The sequence below is a fragment of the Chelonoidis abingdonii genome, chromosome 19, assembly GCF_003597395.2.
Source record: "Chelonoidis abingdonii isolate Lonesome George chromosome 19, CheloAbing_2.0, whole genome shotgun sequence".
Classification (NCBI taxonomy): domain Eukaryota; kingdom Metazoa; phylum Chordata; order Testudines; family Testudinidae; genus Chelonoidis; species Chelonoidis abingdonii.
The window spans coordinates 25,531,491-25,543,822 of record NC_133787.1 but is presented as its reverse complement, the minus strand read 5'-3'; the positions used below and the strand labels follow the sequence as shown (position 1 = coordinate 25,543,822).

Here is a 12,332-nt window from a genome sequence, read left to right as displayed (position 1 = left end):
ATGTGCTAAAAATCAAGGTGTTAGTCACACCCCCATTTCTCTGCAAATCCCAGCAGGTGCATTTTCTTCACTCTTTCTAATTTCAGTTGGAGACTGTTTAGGAAATTCTGACATGTAAAAGTGTATTTTGCATATGTGCAATATATGTACACTTACTTGCCATTTCATGTCCATCTGCATACTTTTTTTCTAAAATCTAGCCCTACTAATTTATTTCTAGAAATACCATATATAGATATAAAAATGTTTGGGGTCCATTCACTCACAGTTATCAGCAATGCAAGCATCTAGAGTCTTTGTTACCACTACTGCAAGTTTTGCGCTTGAATAACTTCTAGATGAATCACGGACCAGCTTGATAAGTATTTCAGCTAATACGTCTAATCCACCAACAGAAACAAAGTATTCCTGTACATATGCTTAAGGAAAAAAAGAATAAATACTGAACTGAAACATTTATCTCTCTATAAACTAGAACAATATTAATAAAGCAATGTGGTAATGTTTTTTGTGTTTGCTAATTTTCTTGCCATCTAACACAATTCCATCAATACAACATAATCAAAACTGTAATTATAGAAGAGGTGGCAAATTTAGAAATGTATTTTTCATAAGAATTATAGAAAATATACAAGCATAATATATATATGTAAACAATGTACTAGTGTGCTGCTTGATTTCACTTAGTTATAACCATTATTTTCTGTGTTGTAATAATGATGAACTAACCTTTGGAAAATCAAAGTGGCACCCAAAGATTTTTACAGATTTTACTAACTTGAAGCTAATGGGACTATTTGTGGAGGAAGATATCAGAATCTAGCCCTTAAGGTAAATGCCACCATGTGCAAAGGAATCACACAAAGCCCTCTAAGCCACTTAAACTCTATGTTATTTTTTAATGATGAAAAGGATGCTGATGGACAAGTTCTACTGCTTGTGTTCAGGGGATTGTGGAAGGGGCTGCTCCATGCACCTGAGACTGGGATATTCTTCACTAGCAGTGTCTGTTGGTCCGCACCTGTGCCCTGTACTTCCCCATGATGTAAAATGAAAACACAAGGAGCAGTGTAGACCGACTGCATCTCCAGTTCCCACTCTTCCATGAATCATATGAGGATCTGAACAGAGGGGAAGGGAGGTTGGTTATGAATACCTATAGAGGCCACACATCTTGAACAACTCCAGTTACATAAAGGTAAGTAACCTTTCTTTTAATGAAAACTGGTGAGGAGTACAGCATTGAAGTCGTTAAAGCCATAAACCAAAATTCATAAAAAAAATCAGAATCTTACCACAACCTTCTGTGCAATGCCCAATTGTAAGAATACTACTACTTTTTTGTCCTGAATCCAGAGTGTCGTAAGTCAGCTGGGTATTCGCTGTGAGTCATTCACAAGCAGAACTCATTGACGAAGTGGAGAGAGTGTAAGGACCCATGCCCATACTACTGATTGAAGGGCATGTGACAAAGGATGCAGCAGCTGAAGAAGCCTGGACCAAGGCATAGTGGCTGGTAAAGGTGTGCAATAAGCTCCAGGTTGCCATTTCTACAGATTTCTACAAGAGGTATATTTTGGAGAGAATTTACAGAGGTAGCATGTACTCCAGTAGAGCAGGCCCTAACATCCTGAGAAGGAGGGGTTTCCCTTTGTTCATAACGCAGTCAGATACAACTTAAGATCCATTTCGAGAATCTTTGCAATGAAATCACTTCCCTTTTCATCTGCTTGGTGAATAAGATGAACAATCTTAGGGATTTTCTAAAGGCTTTCTCCTCTGTAGGTTGAAAGCCAGAGCTCTACAAACATCAAGAGAAGAGACCTTCATGTCCTTCCTGGAAGAATACAGGCAGATGAATAGTCTGATTCAGAGGAAATTTGGAGGGAACCTTTGTGATGAATTTGGGATGTAACCACAGACACACTCCGTCCTTATGAAATATTGTGTCGGGATGGTCTACTGGGAGTTTGTGGCTTTTATGGCAATCTCGTAGTGGAGGTTATTGCCTTAAAGAAGGCCACTTTCAGGAATAAATAGAAAGGGAGTAGAAGGCCAATGGCTTGAATGGTGGATTAATAAATGCTGACAGAAGTAGATTAAGCTCACAATTAGGAGTTTGTACTGATAGTGGAGCGAGGGTTCTGACAAGGCCTCTCAGGCATTTAGGGTGTGAGAACATTGAGTAGTTGTCAGTCAGAGGATGGAAAGTGTTGATCACTGCCAAATGCATGTATAATGAGCTAATGGATAAAACCGATGATTTCAGGGAAAGGATATAATCTAAAATGGCAGGGATCTGAGTCCAGATGAAGGTCATGGTAATGCTGGCACCAGACGGAGAATCTCCTCTACTCAGCAGCATAGCATTTTCCTGTGAAAGCTTTTCTGCTATTATTGAGGAATGATTAGACTTCCTGTAAACCATATCTATACTTGTTGCTCATCCAAAATCCAGACCGTAAGGTGGAGGGATGTTGGTTGGGAGGGATGGTTCTGCCAACATTCTGAGTTAGATGGTTCAGCAATGGTCATAAGCAAATACTTTGACATGTGTACATCTGGAAGATGCAGGTGAACTAAAATTGTTTCAGCACCAGAGAGCTACGAGGATCATTGCTGATTTGTCCAGCTTGACCTTGGTCAAGCTCCAAAGTAGGAGGGGATGAGCAGGAAAGCACGCATTAGCGGCTCTGGCCACTGAACCAGAAATGCATTGTTTCTAAAGTTGTGTCCCTGGGCTGCACAAGGGCAACAGGATGAGCATTTCTTGTTGATTTAGGACGAAAGACGGTCCCATGATGGGGAACTTCGCTGCTGGAAGATGCTCTGTAACACTATGTTATGAAATTCCCACTTGTGGATTCTGTGAAACTATCTGCTGGGGCTGTCTGCTAAGGTGTTCATTACTCCAGGAAGGTGCACCACTGAAAGGATGAGCTGATGACAGATGTACTAATTTCAGAGCTTGACTGCCTCTTCACAAAGAGGGGTGGGACCTCACTCCCCACTGTTTGTTTACATAGAAATCTGTGTTCATATTATCCAACATGACTGGAACATACTGGGAATGTAAAAAAAAGGAGAAACTTCCTGAAAGCTTTGTGTGCTGCTTGAATTTCAAGAAGGTTGATGTGTAGTTGGGCCTCTGGTGGGTCCAGGAACCTTGCACTATTTGTCTAGATTTCCCCACTACCCCTCCCCAGCCCAGAAGAGAAGCACCCATGACTATTTGCTTTGGGGTAATGGGGGAGCAAAAGGGACTCCTACACATACAGCCTTCTTATCTTCCCTCTCTGTTTGGAGTATAGACCATATGAAGCCAAATCCTGAAAACAACAAAGGTGGGGCTTTGAGTATGTGAAGGTGGCCATGTGGCCTAGAAGAACCAGTGGAGGTGGACTGTCATCCAGAGACTTGGTCAGAGTTGGACAATGAGGTCCCTCATTGTGAGAAGCCTGTGTTGAGGTAAGTAGGCTTTGGTTGTGGTTGAGTCCAGGGTCAAAACCAATAAATTCTTAGTGCAAGCTGGGATTAAAGTGGACTTTTCTAGGTTTCCTCAAAGTCTCAGTATTGTATTAGACTGGGGAGGAAGCACACCTGACTTCTTGAGATGAATGGCCTGTGAGCAGCTGATCAACAAGGTAAGGAAACAGAGTGCTGCCCTGGTGATAAAGGTGTACTGCTACTATGGCAAGCACCTTTGAGAATACCCTTGGTGCTGTCAAGAGCCCAAAAGAAAGGATTCTATACTGGTAATATTCTAGGCCCACCGTACAGCACAGAAATGGATGACTATAGGAACTAGATATACTTCAGATCAAGAGCTGCAAATCAATTGCCTTCACTGATGGAGGGATGTGTCCCTAAGAGAACTCCAATGCCAGGTGGCGCTGTTGTCATATTAACCCAGAAGGTGGCATGTAATATATCAATGGAAAACTAATAACTCACCAATCATTAATATTCTTATTTGATGTGTGTATAGTAAACCCAGAAAGATCTTTACAGATATACTGGAAATATGTGACTAAACTGTTTAAACCAATATGTTGGTGGAGTTGATAAACTGGTTTTCTTCAGAAAAAGAAAGGAGGCCAACACCTCAAACCAGGTCTGGGTAAATTCAATGAGCTATTCATTTGTATCAGAGGTTGCAGGAAGAGATCATCTGCATTGTAAAAATCACTAGTGGGGGAGGAACCAGCATGGTGTCTACACCAGAAAGTATAGTGTCTATACCCAGCAGGAGAAAGGAACTTTGTATGGGCTTACTTTTCAAAGGTTTACTGGACTGTAAAAGGAAGGGGAGAGAATCCCTAAGTTATCCTTCACCTTTGGAGACAAAAGGAACTTAGAACTTTGAGCTCTGTGAAAGATCCTGGACATAGATCCGGTCAGTCATCTGGAAAAAAGAGACTTGGTGAGAAACACTTCTTTCTACAATGGGGTATGAAGATATTAACTTGTCTAAGATCTAGAATGGACCTCTATTCACCCCTTCTTGTTGGCAAAGAGGAAGCATCCTGAATACAAACTCTTCCCTTTGTGTTGAGGCATGGGCTCTACGGCTCCTAGTTGTAGAAGACAGCCAACTTTGTCTGAGAAACCTCTTGTGAATGGGCCCACTGAAAAAGGACACGGAAGGGGGTATGAATGAATGGATGGTCAGGAACTCTTATTGTGTAGTCCTTGGAGACAGTCTCCAGGACAATCTGTCCAAAGAGATATGTTGCCACATAGGGAAGAAGCACAGCAGGCAACCACCAAAGGGTGTAGGGGGGGTCTGGTTGTGAGGAGACTAGCTGATGGCCTTCAAAAGTCACGTCAAAATGACATTTTTGGGGGGGTGCTGTGGCTGAGGAGGAAACAATGGTGGCGCATTCTGTCTGCTACACTGAACCCTCTGGCATTTCCTGAGTGGTTTACAAACCTGTTGATGACAAAAGGGCTGAGGCATCGGGATGCTGCCTATAAGGAGGCGGAGTACTTTCTCCAAGGGATGGGGTATAAATCCCTAGGGAACAAAGACTTGCTTGGGAATCCTTAAGACTGTGCAGTGATTTGTCTGTTTTTTCACTGAACAGGACAGTACTGTTGAAAGGAGGTCTTCTGTTGTTGCCTGGACTTTCTTAGGAAACCCCAAGGAATGAAACCAGGAAGCCTGGCTCATGACTACTGAAGTAGTCATAGAACAAGAGGAAGTATCAGCTGCTCCCAGCAATGCTTGAAGGGACAACCATGCTATGAGCTTCCCTTCTGGAACTGAGGTCTGAGCTCCTGAGGATGCTTGTCAGTGAGCCGAGAGAGCTTATTGTAATTAATAAAGTCATATTTCATAATCAGAGCCTGATAATTCACTATTGTAGGCTATCAGAAGAAAAATTTCTCCCTAGAAGGTCCTGTTTTAGCATTCTTATTGGAAGGAGTAGACCAAGGCTGGTGCAGCCTGTTGTGCCTCGTAATAGGCTGTACTACTAATGAATTAGGGACAGGGTGGGAAAATAAAAATTCCATCCCTTTAAGTGGAACACAGCATCTTTTATCTGTTCTTTTCAGAGTTGAGGTACAAGTGGCTGTAATGTGCCAAACACTCCTGGCTAGTTCCAGAACGGCCTCACTGATGAGAAGTGCCACCCTGCAAAGGCCTGGAGTCTGGAGAGTGTCTGGAAGCTTGTGAGTAGGGTCCTGGACTTCCTCCAGAGGAATCAGTAAAGCTTCTGCAATCTCTCTCAGGAAATTCCTGAAATTGTTTATAATTATTTGCCAGTGAAGGTGAAGAAAGCGTTGCAGATGGATGGGGATGCACTAGATAGGCAGGTTGTTCTTTCTCCTCATAGAGGTCCTGAGGAGACTGAGGCTCTTCTCTAGATGATGTCTGAACACACTCCTGTTCTGATCTCCTGGAGACAAGAGGTCTAAAATAAGAGTCCCAAGCTCTTAACAGGTCCAGAGTGTAGGGTTGTGTATTGGAACAGAGGTGGACATGGCTGTAAGGGTATGAAAGTGGCAACCACTAGCAAGGGTAGCACTGATCCAATAGTATGTCTTACTAAGGTGAGTGGAAGCCCATGAAGCTCTGGAACCCCTCACCACATGTCTTGTGATTCCAGAATGGGAAGTAGATGGGATCAGGGAACAATGTGCTGTTGATACTCGTAGCCCAATTCTATGGTGTCATAAACAGATTGTTAAGGGTTAATGTCTCTTTCACCTGGAAAGGGTTAACAAACAGGGAACTAAACACCTGACCAGAGGACCAATCAGGAGACAAGATACTTTCAACCCTGTGTGGAGGGAAGTTTTGGGTGTGGGTCCTTTGTTCTCTGTGTGTGTCTTTTCTCGGGGGCATGAGAGGGACCAGACATTACTACAGGCTCTCTAAAGCTCTGTTCAAATAGTAAGTAGAACAGGCAATTTAGGCTTTTTAATTGTTTGTTTTACTCTATTTGCACATGTGGATCTGGCTGGTTAACTTTTATATGTGTAGTTTCTGGGAATATTTTGATTTGTATTGGTACTGGAGGAAGGGTTTCTTCCTTTGTCTGTAAACTATAGGACCCTGTAATATTTACATCTTGAAGTTACAGAGATAATTCTTTACTTTTTCCTTTCTTTTATTAAAAGATTTCTTTTAGAGAACCCGATTGATCTTTCCTTGTTTCCCTTGTTTTATCCCAGGGGATTGGGTTTAAACACCAGGACTGGTGGGGGAGGAGGGAAGGGGGAGAGAGAGGCTAATTTCTCTCTGTGCCAGGATTACTGTCTCTCTCAGGGAAAGTCTGGGAGGGGGGAGAAGGGGGAATGGTTTATTTCTCCTGGTTTTAAGAATCCAAGGGATTTGGGTTCTTGGGGTCCCCAGGGAAGGTTGGGGAGATCAGAGTGCCCCAAAACACTATATTTTTGGGTGGTGGCAGGCTATCAGATCTAAGCTGGTAATTAAGCTTAGAGGAATTCATGCAGGTACCCAAAATTTGGACGCTAAGGTTCAGATCTGGGAATTATACCTTATGACATATGGCTGGTGGAAGGAACCAGTGAGTAACATACTGTCAGTATAGGCACCTCCCTGGAGATCACTGGATTGGTGTAGACCACTAGGTGCTCAGGAACAGTATAGCCTAGATCAGCTGGAGAGCAAGAGGGATTTCTGAGCGCAGGCAGATTTAGTGGTGCAGGCAGTAAGCGATGGTACCAGTAAATCCTTTTTCCTCTTAAAGTGCAGAGTCAATAATACTGTTGGTGACTGCTCTCTCCTTTTTTTTCCACTGGTGGTGGGGCCTGCCCTTTACACGTGACTGTTTTTGGAAAACCCGGGCTTTCAGCGTCGACAGTGCCAGGCTATCTTCTTATCCAGAAACTCCAGACCCACACATACCAGGACACTGCATTGTGCCTGATCTCTTCTTAGAGGGTTTAGATGGGGACCTTTCCTGCTTTCCATATAAGTGTTTTCTCTTATCTTCATTACATCCATGCATATCATAGACTTTAGCTCTAGGATCTGATGAGCCAAAACTGTGAAGCTCCAGGTTTGGAAGGGCAAAAGAAGGTGGATCTTGTCAATATACAGAGAGGTCAGATGTCCCTGTATTGGGCTGTGGCCTCATGGAAAGCTCCATTAGATGTCTCCCAAGTAGAAATTCATGAGATTGTCATGCACGAGGTGGGAAACAATAAGAAATCTGATACTTAGAATATGTGACTCCCCAAGGCAATAGAGGCAGGAGTGGGGGGGACAGGGGGGAGTCATTAGGTGGGAAGACAAGGGGACAGGTCACACAGGACTTAAAACCAGGAATCTTGGACATAATAGATGCCTGGACAGTGAAGGTGAAGGGAGAGGGGGGAAAAGACCCTAACCCCAAACACTAAAGTATACTCTAAAATTAACTAGTTAATTAATAGGAACTAGATACAAAAAACCTGGAAAAAATGGGCAGAAATACTGTAAAGCAGCAGACACTGTCGGAATTCCATTTTGGGCCATGAGTGGCAGAAAGGAAATAAAGAGGTGATCAATCTGCACTGCCCCTTATTCTCTCAGAGCACTGTAAGAGGAAGTGCAGGGCCCAGGTGCAGATCAATGGATGCTTCTAGTGAAGAATCTTCCAGGCTCAGGCATATGGAGTTCATGCACAGTCACAGTGAGTACCCAGAGGAACCAGCACACAGAGAAGAACTAATTCTTTTTGAGATGAAGTTTTCCCTATTTGGTCACAGTCAAGAGACAAATTTCTTTTGGAAAGTTTTAGCCAAATTTCTTCAGTCAGCTTTCAGTTTTTGTGTGTGTGTAGGCCTAACTTGACATGAGTAACTTGATATAAATAAGACCTCATTTCTCCCAAGCAATGATTGGGAAGGTGAATGGAAGATTAAGTTGTATATAAGGGTATAACAAGCATTAGTCTGGAGTCAGTCTAGCTAAAGTAAGCAGGAACATCCTTGTACTAGGGACAATGGACAAGATAAATCTGGAATGTAGATATCAGTTTATACATGAACAGCACATTGACAGCATGCTGTACAGGGATTGCTTCCTGAAAAGTAACCAACTCAATCACGAAGCACAGAATGCTGAGAGAGAGAGAGAGAGAGAGCGCACCTGCATTTGAGCCTGGCCAGCTTAAGCATAGTGTTGCTGTATGCCAAATTAAAGTGAATAATTCCAGAGTTGAACTGAGTTTTTGAGAATGGAATGGAAGAGATTCTTGGGGAATCCCAGCAATGTGTTTATAAACAAAAAACACCACACACATTTCTCTCATGTGTTCTGATCAGAAATTCTGTGCATGGATACCTCAGGTACAGCTGCATTTGTTCAAACTTGGATTATTCTGTAGACATAATTAAAATGTAAGTAGCGAGTTCAGTCTGAAGGAAGTTGGCTCAGTAGTTTTGAACTTATGGCTGTTGAAAAGATATTATGTATGTAAAGAAGCATGTTGTTAGGTTCCATTGTTCCAGCATGTGCACTAGATGTAATTGTTTTTATGCTCTCTCTAAAGTAAATTAAAATAATGAGGACAGAGATGCACTCTGCTTAAACTAAACTTAAAAAGTCTTTAAAAACCTACCGAACATTGCAAATACTATTGGATACCCAGGATCCTGCACCAGAATTTCTCAGAAAGAGGACAAAGAGATAGTATCCTCATAGGAATAAACATTAGGCTAGAAGTCCAAAATTCCCAAATTCTATCATCACTTCTCCTCTGACTGGGCTTAATAATACTTTACACTTACACAGCACTTTACAAACCACATTTAAGGCTTTACAAAACGGCTATGACGTTGTCAGGGGTTTTTTTACATGGAATAAATATTTATTAATTTGTCCACTATGGAAGTGCACCCACTTCTGGGATGAAGCTCTTCAATTCTTTAACAAAACACAGAAACACTATCCAATATTTTTAGAATAAAAAGGGAAATAAACAGTACCAATTTGAAATTGGAGGAATAATTTAAAACAACACAGTATAATTACTACAATTAATTTTAATATAATTGTGTTATTTATTATAATACAATTTTAAAAATCTTTTCAAAAGTATTTTCTTTATGTCCACCTTAATGGAACAAGGGAGATGTCTCTGGCTGCCCAGAAGTTGGTTGCTTTTCCTCTTTCTTTGAGAAAGTCACAAGTCACTGGATAAATATGCTTATAAATTATGGACCAAAAAAAACAACTTGACAGGGAAAAAATGGGCTTTAAATAAAGACCTAGAAAAAGTCCAAGTTTCCTTGGTAATTTTTTTTATGCAGCAAAGATGCATAAAAAGAGGTCTGTTGATTATGACACCAAACTTGAGGTCTGTTGATTATGACACCAAACAGAGTCTCTCCACATTTTCTTGGAGTATAGTATCCACTTCCTTATTAGAACCCAACACTAATAAATCACAGGAAGTAGGCAAAAAAAGAAGGAAATATCTGGAGCTCACAACACATTAATGAATATTATAACAGGCCAGGTAGGGCCTAATACAGATAGGAAACATGGAAGATTAATAAATTAGTGCTGAAAGACTGTTCCAAAGTAGGACAGTCACAGTCTGCTGGACAGAGGCTAAAGGAATGCACTGAAATTGAGAAGGATGGTGTGACAAAACTGCTAGCGGATAGAGCCTGCATACCATCAGCTGATTCAAAAGAAACTCTCTTTACCTGTCTTACCTAACTTCTACTTAACAGTAAAATAATTGAAAATAATAAAAGAAGAATTGATTAGCTCAACAGAAAAGCATTTTAGAAATGCACATGAAAAAAATATCATAAGGGACTGGGGACCGTAAAAGTATCTATGATGTTTGTTCTGATGTCATGTTCTCTTGTGGTATAACCAAGTGGTGGCAAGAGACAAAGAAAGGACAGAATCCTTAGAGAAAGACTCACCCAAGGCAAAGGTGCTTTTAAAAGAAAACTGCATCCATTTACCTCAGGAAAGCAATATAAATGAGAAATATTTCTCACCATGTTTAAACTGAACTATATTTGAAAACAAAGAGCCTGATTCTTTGTTGCCCTGCACCTTGTTTAGTCACTTACCCAGCACAAAGTGGATGCAAAACACTACTACACTAATCTGGTAGCATTTTTACACCTATGCTGCACTCTTTGAGGAAAATGACTAAATAGAGTCTAGAGAAATAATTTCTTCAATGCAATGTTTTTAATTACAGTTGGTATTTCTAAGATTACTACTGACAGTAACCATCTTACTGAAAATTCAAGGGAGGTTTCATAAGAGAAATATACACACAGAAACATTCTCTCAAGCTTGATACCTCTAAGCAAAATGATGCATGACTAGCTGGTCCCCAGCACTCTACCTCCCCACTCCAGCAGAATGGTTCCATTGGAGCTGATCTACCAGAACCTGGATTATTTTTTCCTAGGAATCTCCATAAGACCAGTAGGGGGATGATGTGAATGCCTACTCCTGCCTCTTGCTCACCCTACCTCTTTGCCCAGTGCAAACCCTGGCCCTGTAAGTGTCCTCTGTGAGGTTTGGAGGAGAAGGGACAATGACACAGAGGTTTTCCATGCTTTCTGCAAAGAAGGTGGAAGATCAGTGGATGAATCTGGGGAGGTAGGGAAATTTAATTGTTGTTTCCAATTAAATGTAGTTCCATGAAATCTAAATTGTTGACAGGATGTCATGTACTTACAATTATTAGCAACTGTAAGTCCAACAAATGAACAAATAGGACGAACTATCTCAGGCTTTATGCAACTTTGGAGCCAGTCTTTTGCATGTGGAAAAACTGAACAGCAAGTGTTTTGATTGTCTTCTGTAAAGATGTAAAACAAAAAAAACAAAAAAAATCTAAATGTAATATATAGTTACGTTCACAGAGATAACTAGAAAATGGAAGTCAGATGTCACTTTTTAAAAGTGTTCTTTTTATGTTAACTATCATCTTATGTTATACAATTATTTAATAATAGTTACCATTTTGAGGATTATTAACACATGCACACAGAGTACTGCAGACTGAAGACCACAGCTGATAATACTGATTAACATTTTCATCTGACAAATTCACCTCAGATATTGAAAGAGTTGTTCTGTTAAGAAAAAAACAAACATAATGGCAAAGATGACTAAGGACCTAAATAGTCTGTTAAGATATAAAGTAAGAGAAACTGTTTATTTACCTGAATAATTGTAGCAGAACACCAATGCAGCCTGTTTCTCTGATGTGAGTTTGCCCACTCTCTATAAATGACCATATGCCAGTATTGGGAGAGACAATACATAATTTTAAACAAAGTATTAATATTTGAAATGCCGTTTAAATAGTTCAGTTTTACTTCAGCTCCCTTAGTAAGCCATGTACAAAGGAACAATGTGTTATGTGCTTGCATCCTTAACTGTATAACAACAAAAAGTGCTAACTATGTTCTTCAATTTTTATAAACTACGAGACCTTCTAAATTAATTGTTACTTTGTGTTTTAAACCATACTTTGTACAGAGCCCAAAGGTATAGGTCCCTCTGGGTGCTATTGTAACACAAATAATAATTAATAATGATCAATTGTTATGTTTCAATTTCTCTACAAAATGTGAGAAACCCTCATTTTGCATTACGTTTTGCTAAAAACTACATGTAAGTTTCTTACACATTAAGTAATTTCAATGTTTGATCTACTTGTAACTGATTTTGAGCTCACCTAAAAGTAATCTATGTCACAATTAATCTTTTGTGATACAGCATGGCCAGAGGGCAGCATAAGCGTGTTAGCAGGGGGCCTTATTCCCTGCCAAGGGAGGAAGGTTTGCTTTAGATTAACTAGAACAGCTGTGGCCAATTAGAGCACCTG

At 40.6% G+C, this 12,332-nt stretch overlaps 1 protein-coding gene across 1 annotated transcript in view; it reads right to left on the bottom strand.

Moving 5' to 3' along the window:
- The window catches only part of TERB1 (telomere repeat binding bouquet formation protein 1), a 58,733-nt gene that overhangs the window by 32,029 nt on the left and 14,372 nt on the right, over positions 1–12,332 (bottom strand). Inside the window, exons 5-8 of the mRNA XM_075073667.1 lie at positions 11,665–11,725; positions 11,459–11,574; positions 11,175–11,297; positions 267–419 (exon numbers count right to left, since the gene is read on the bottom strand). Coding sequence (XP_074929768.1) covers positions 267–419; positions 11,175–11,297; positions 11,459–11,574; positions 11,665–11,725 — 453 coding nt within the window. The remainder of the gene's footprint in view (positions 1–266; positions 420–11,174; positions 11,298–11,458; positions 11,575–11,664; positions 11,726–12,332) is intronic.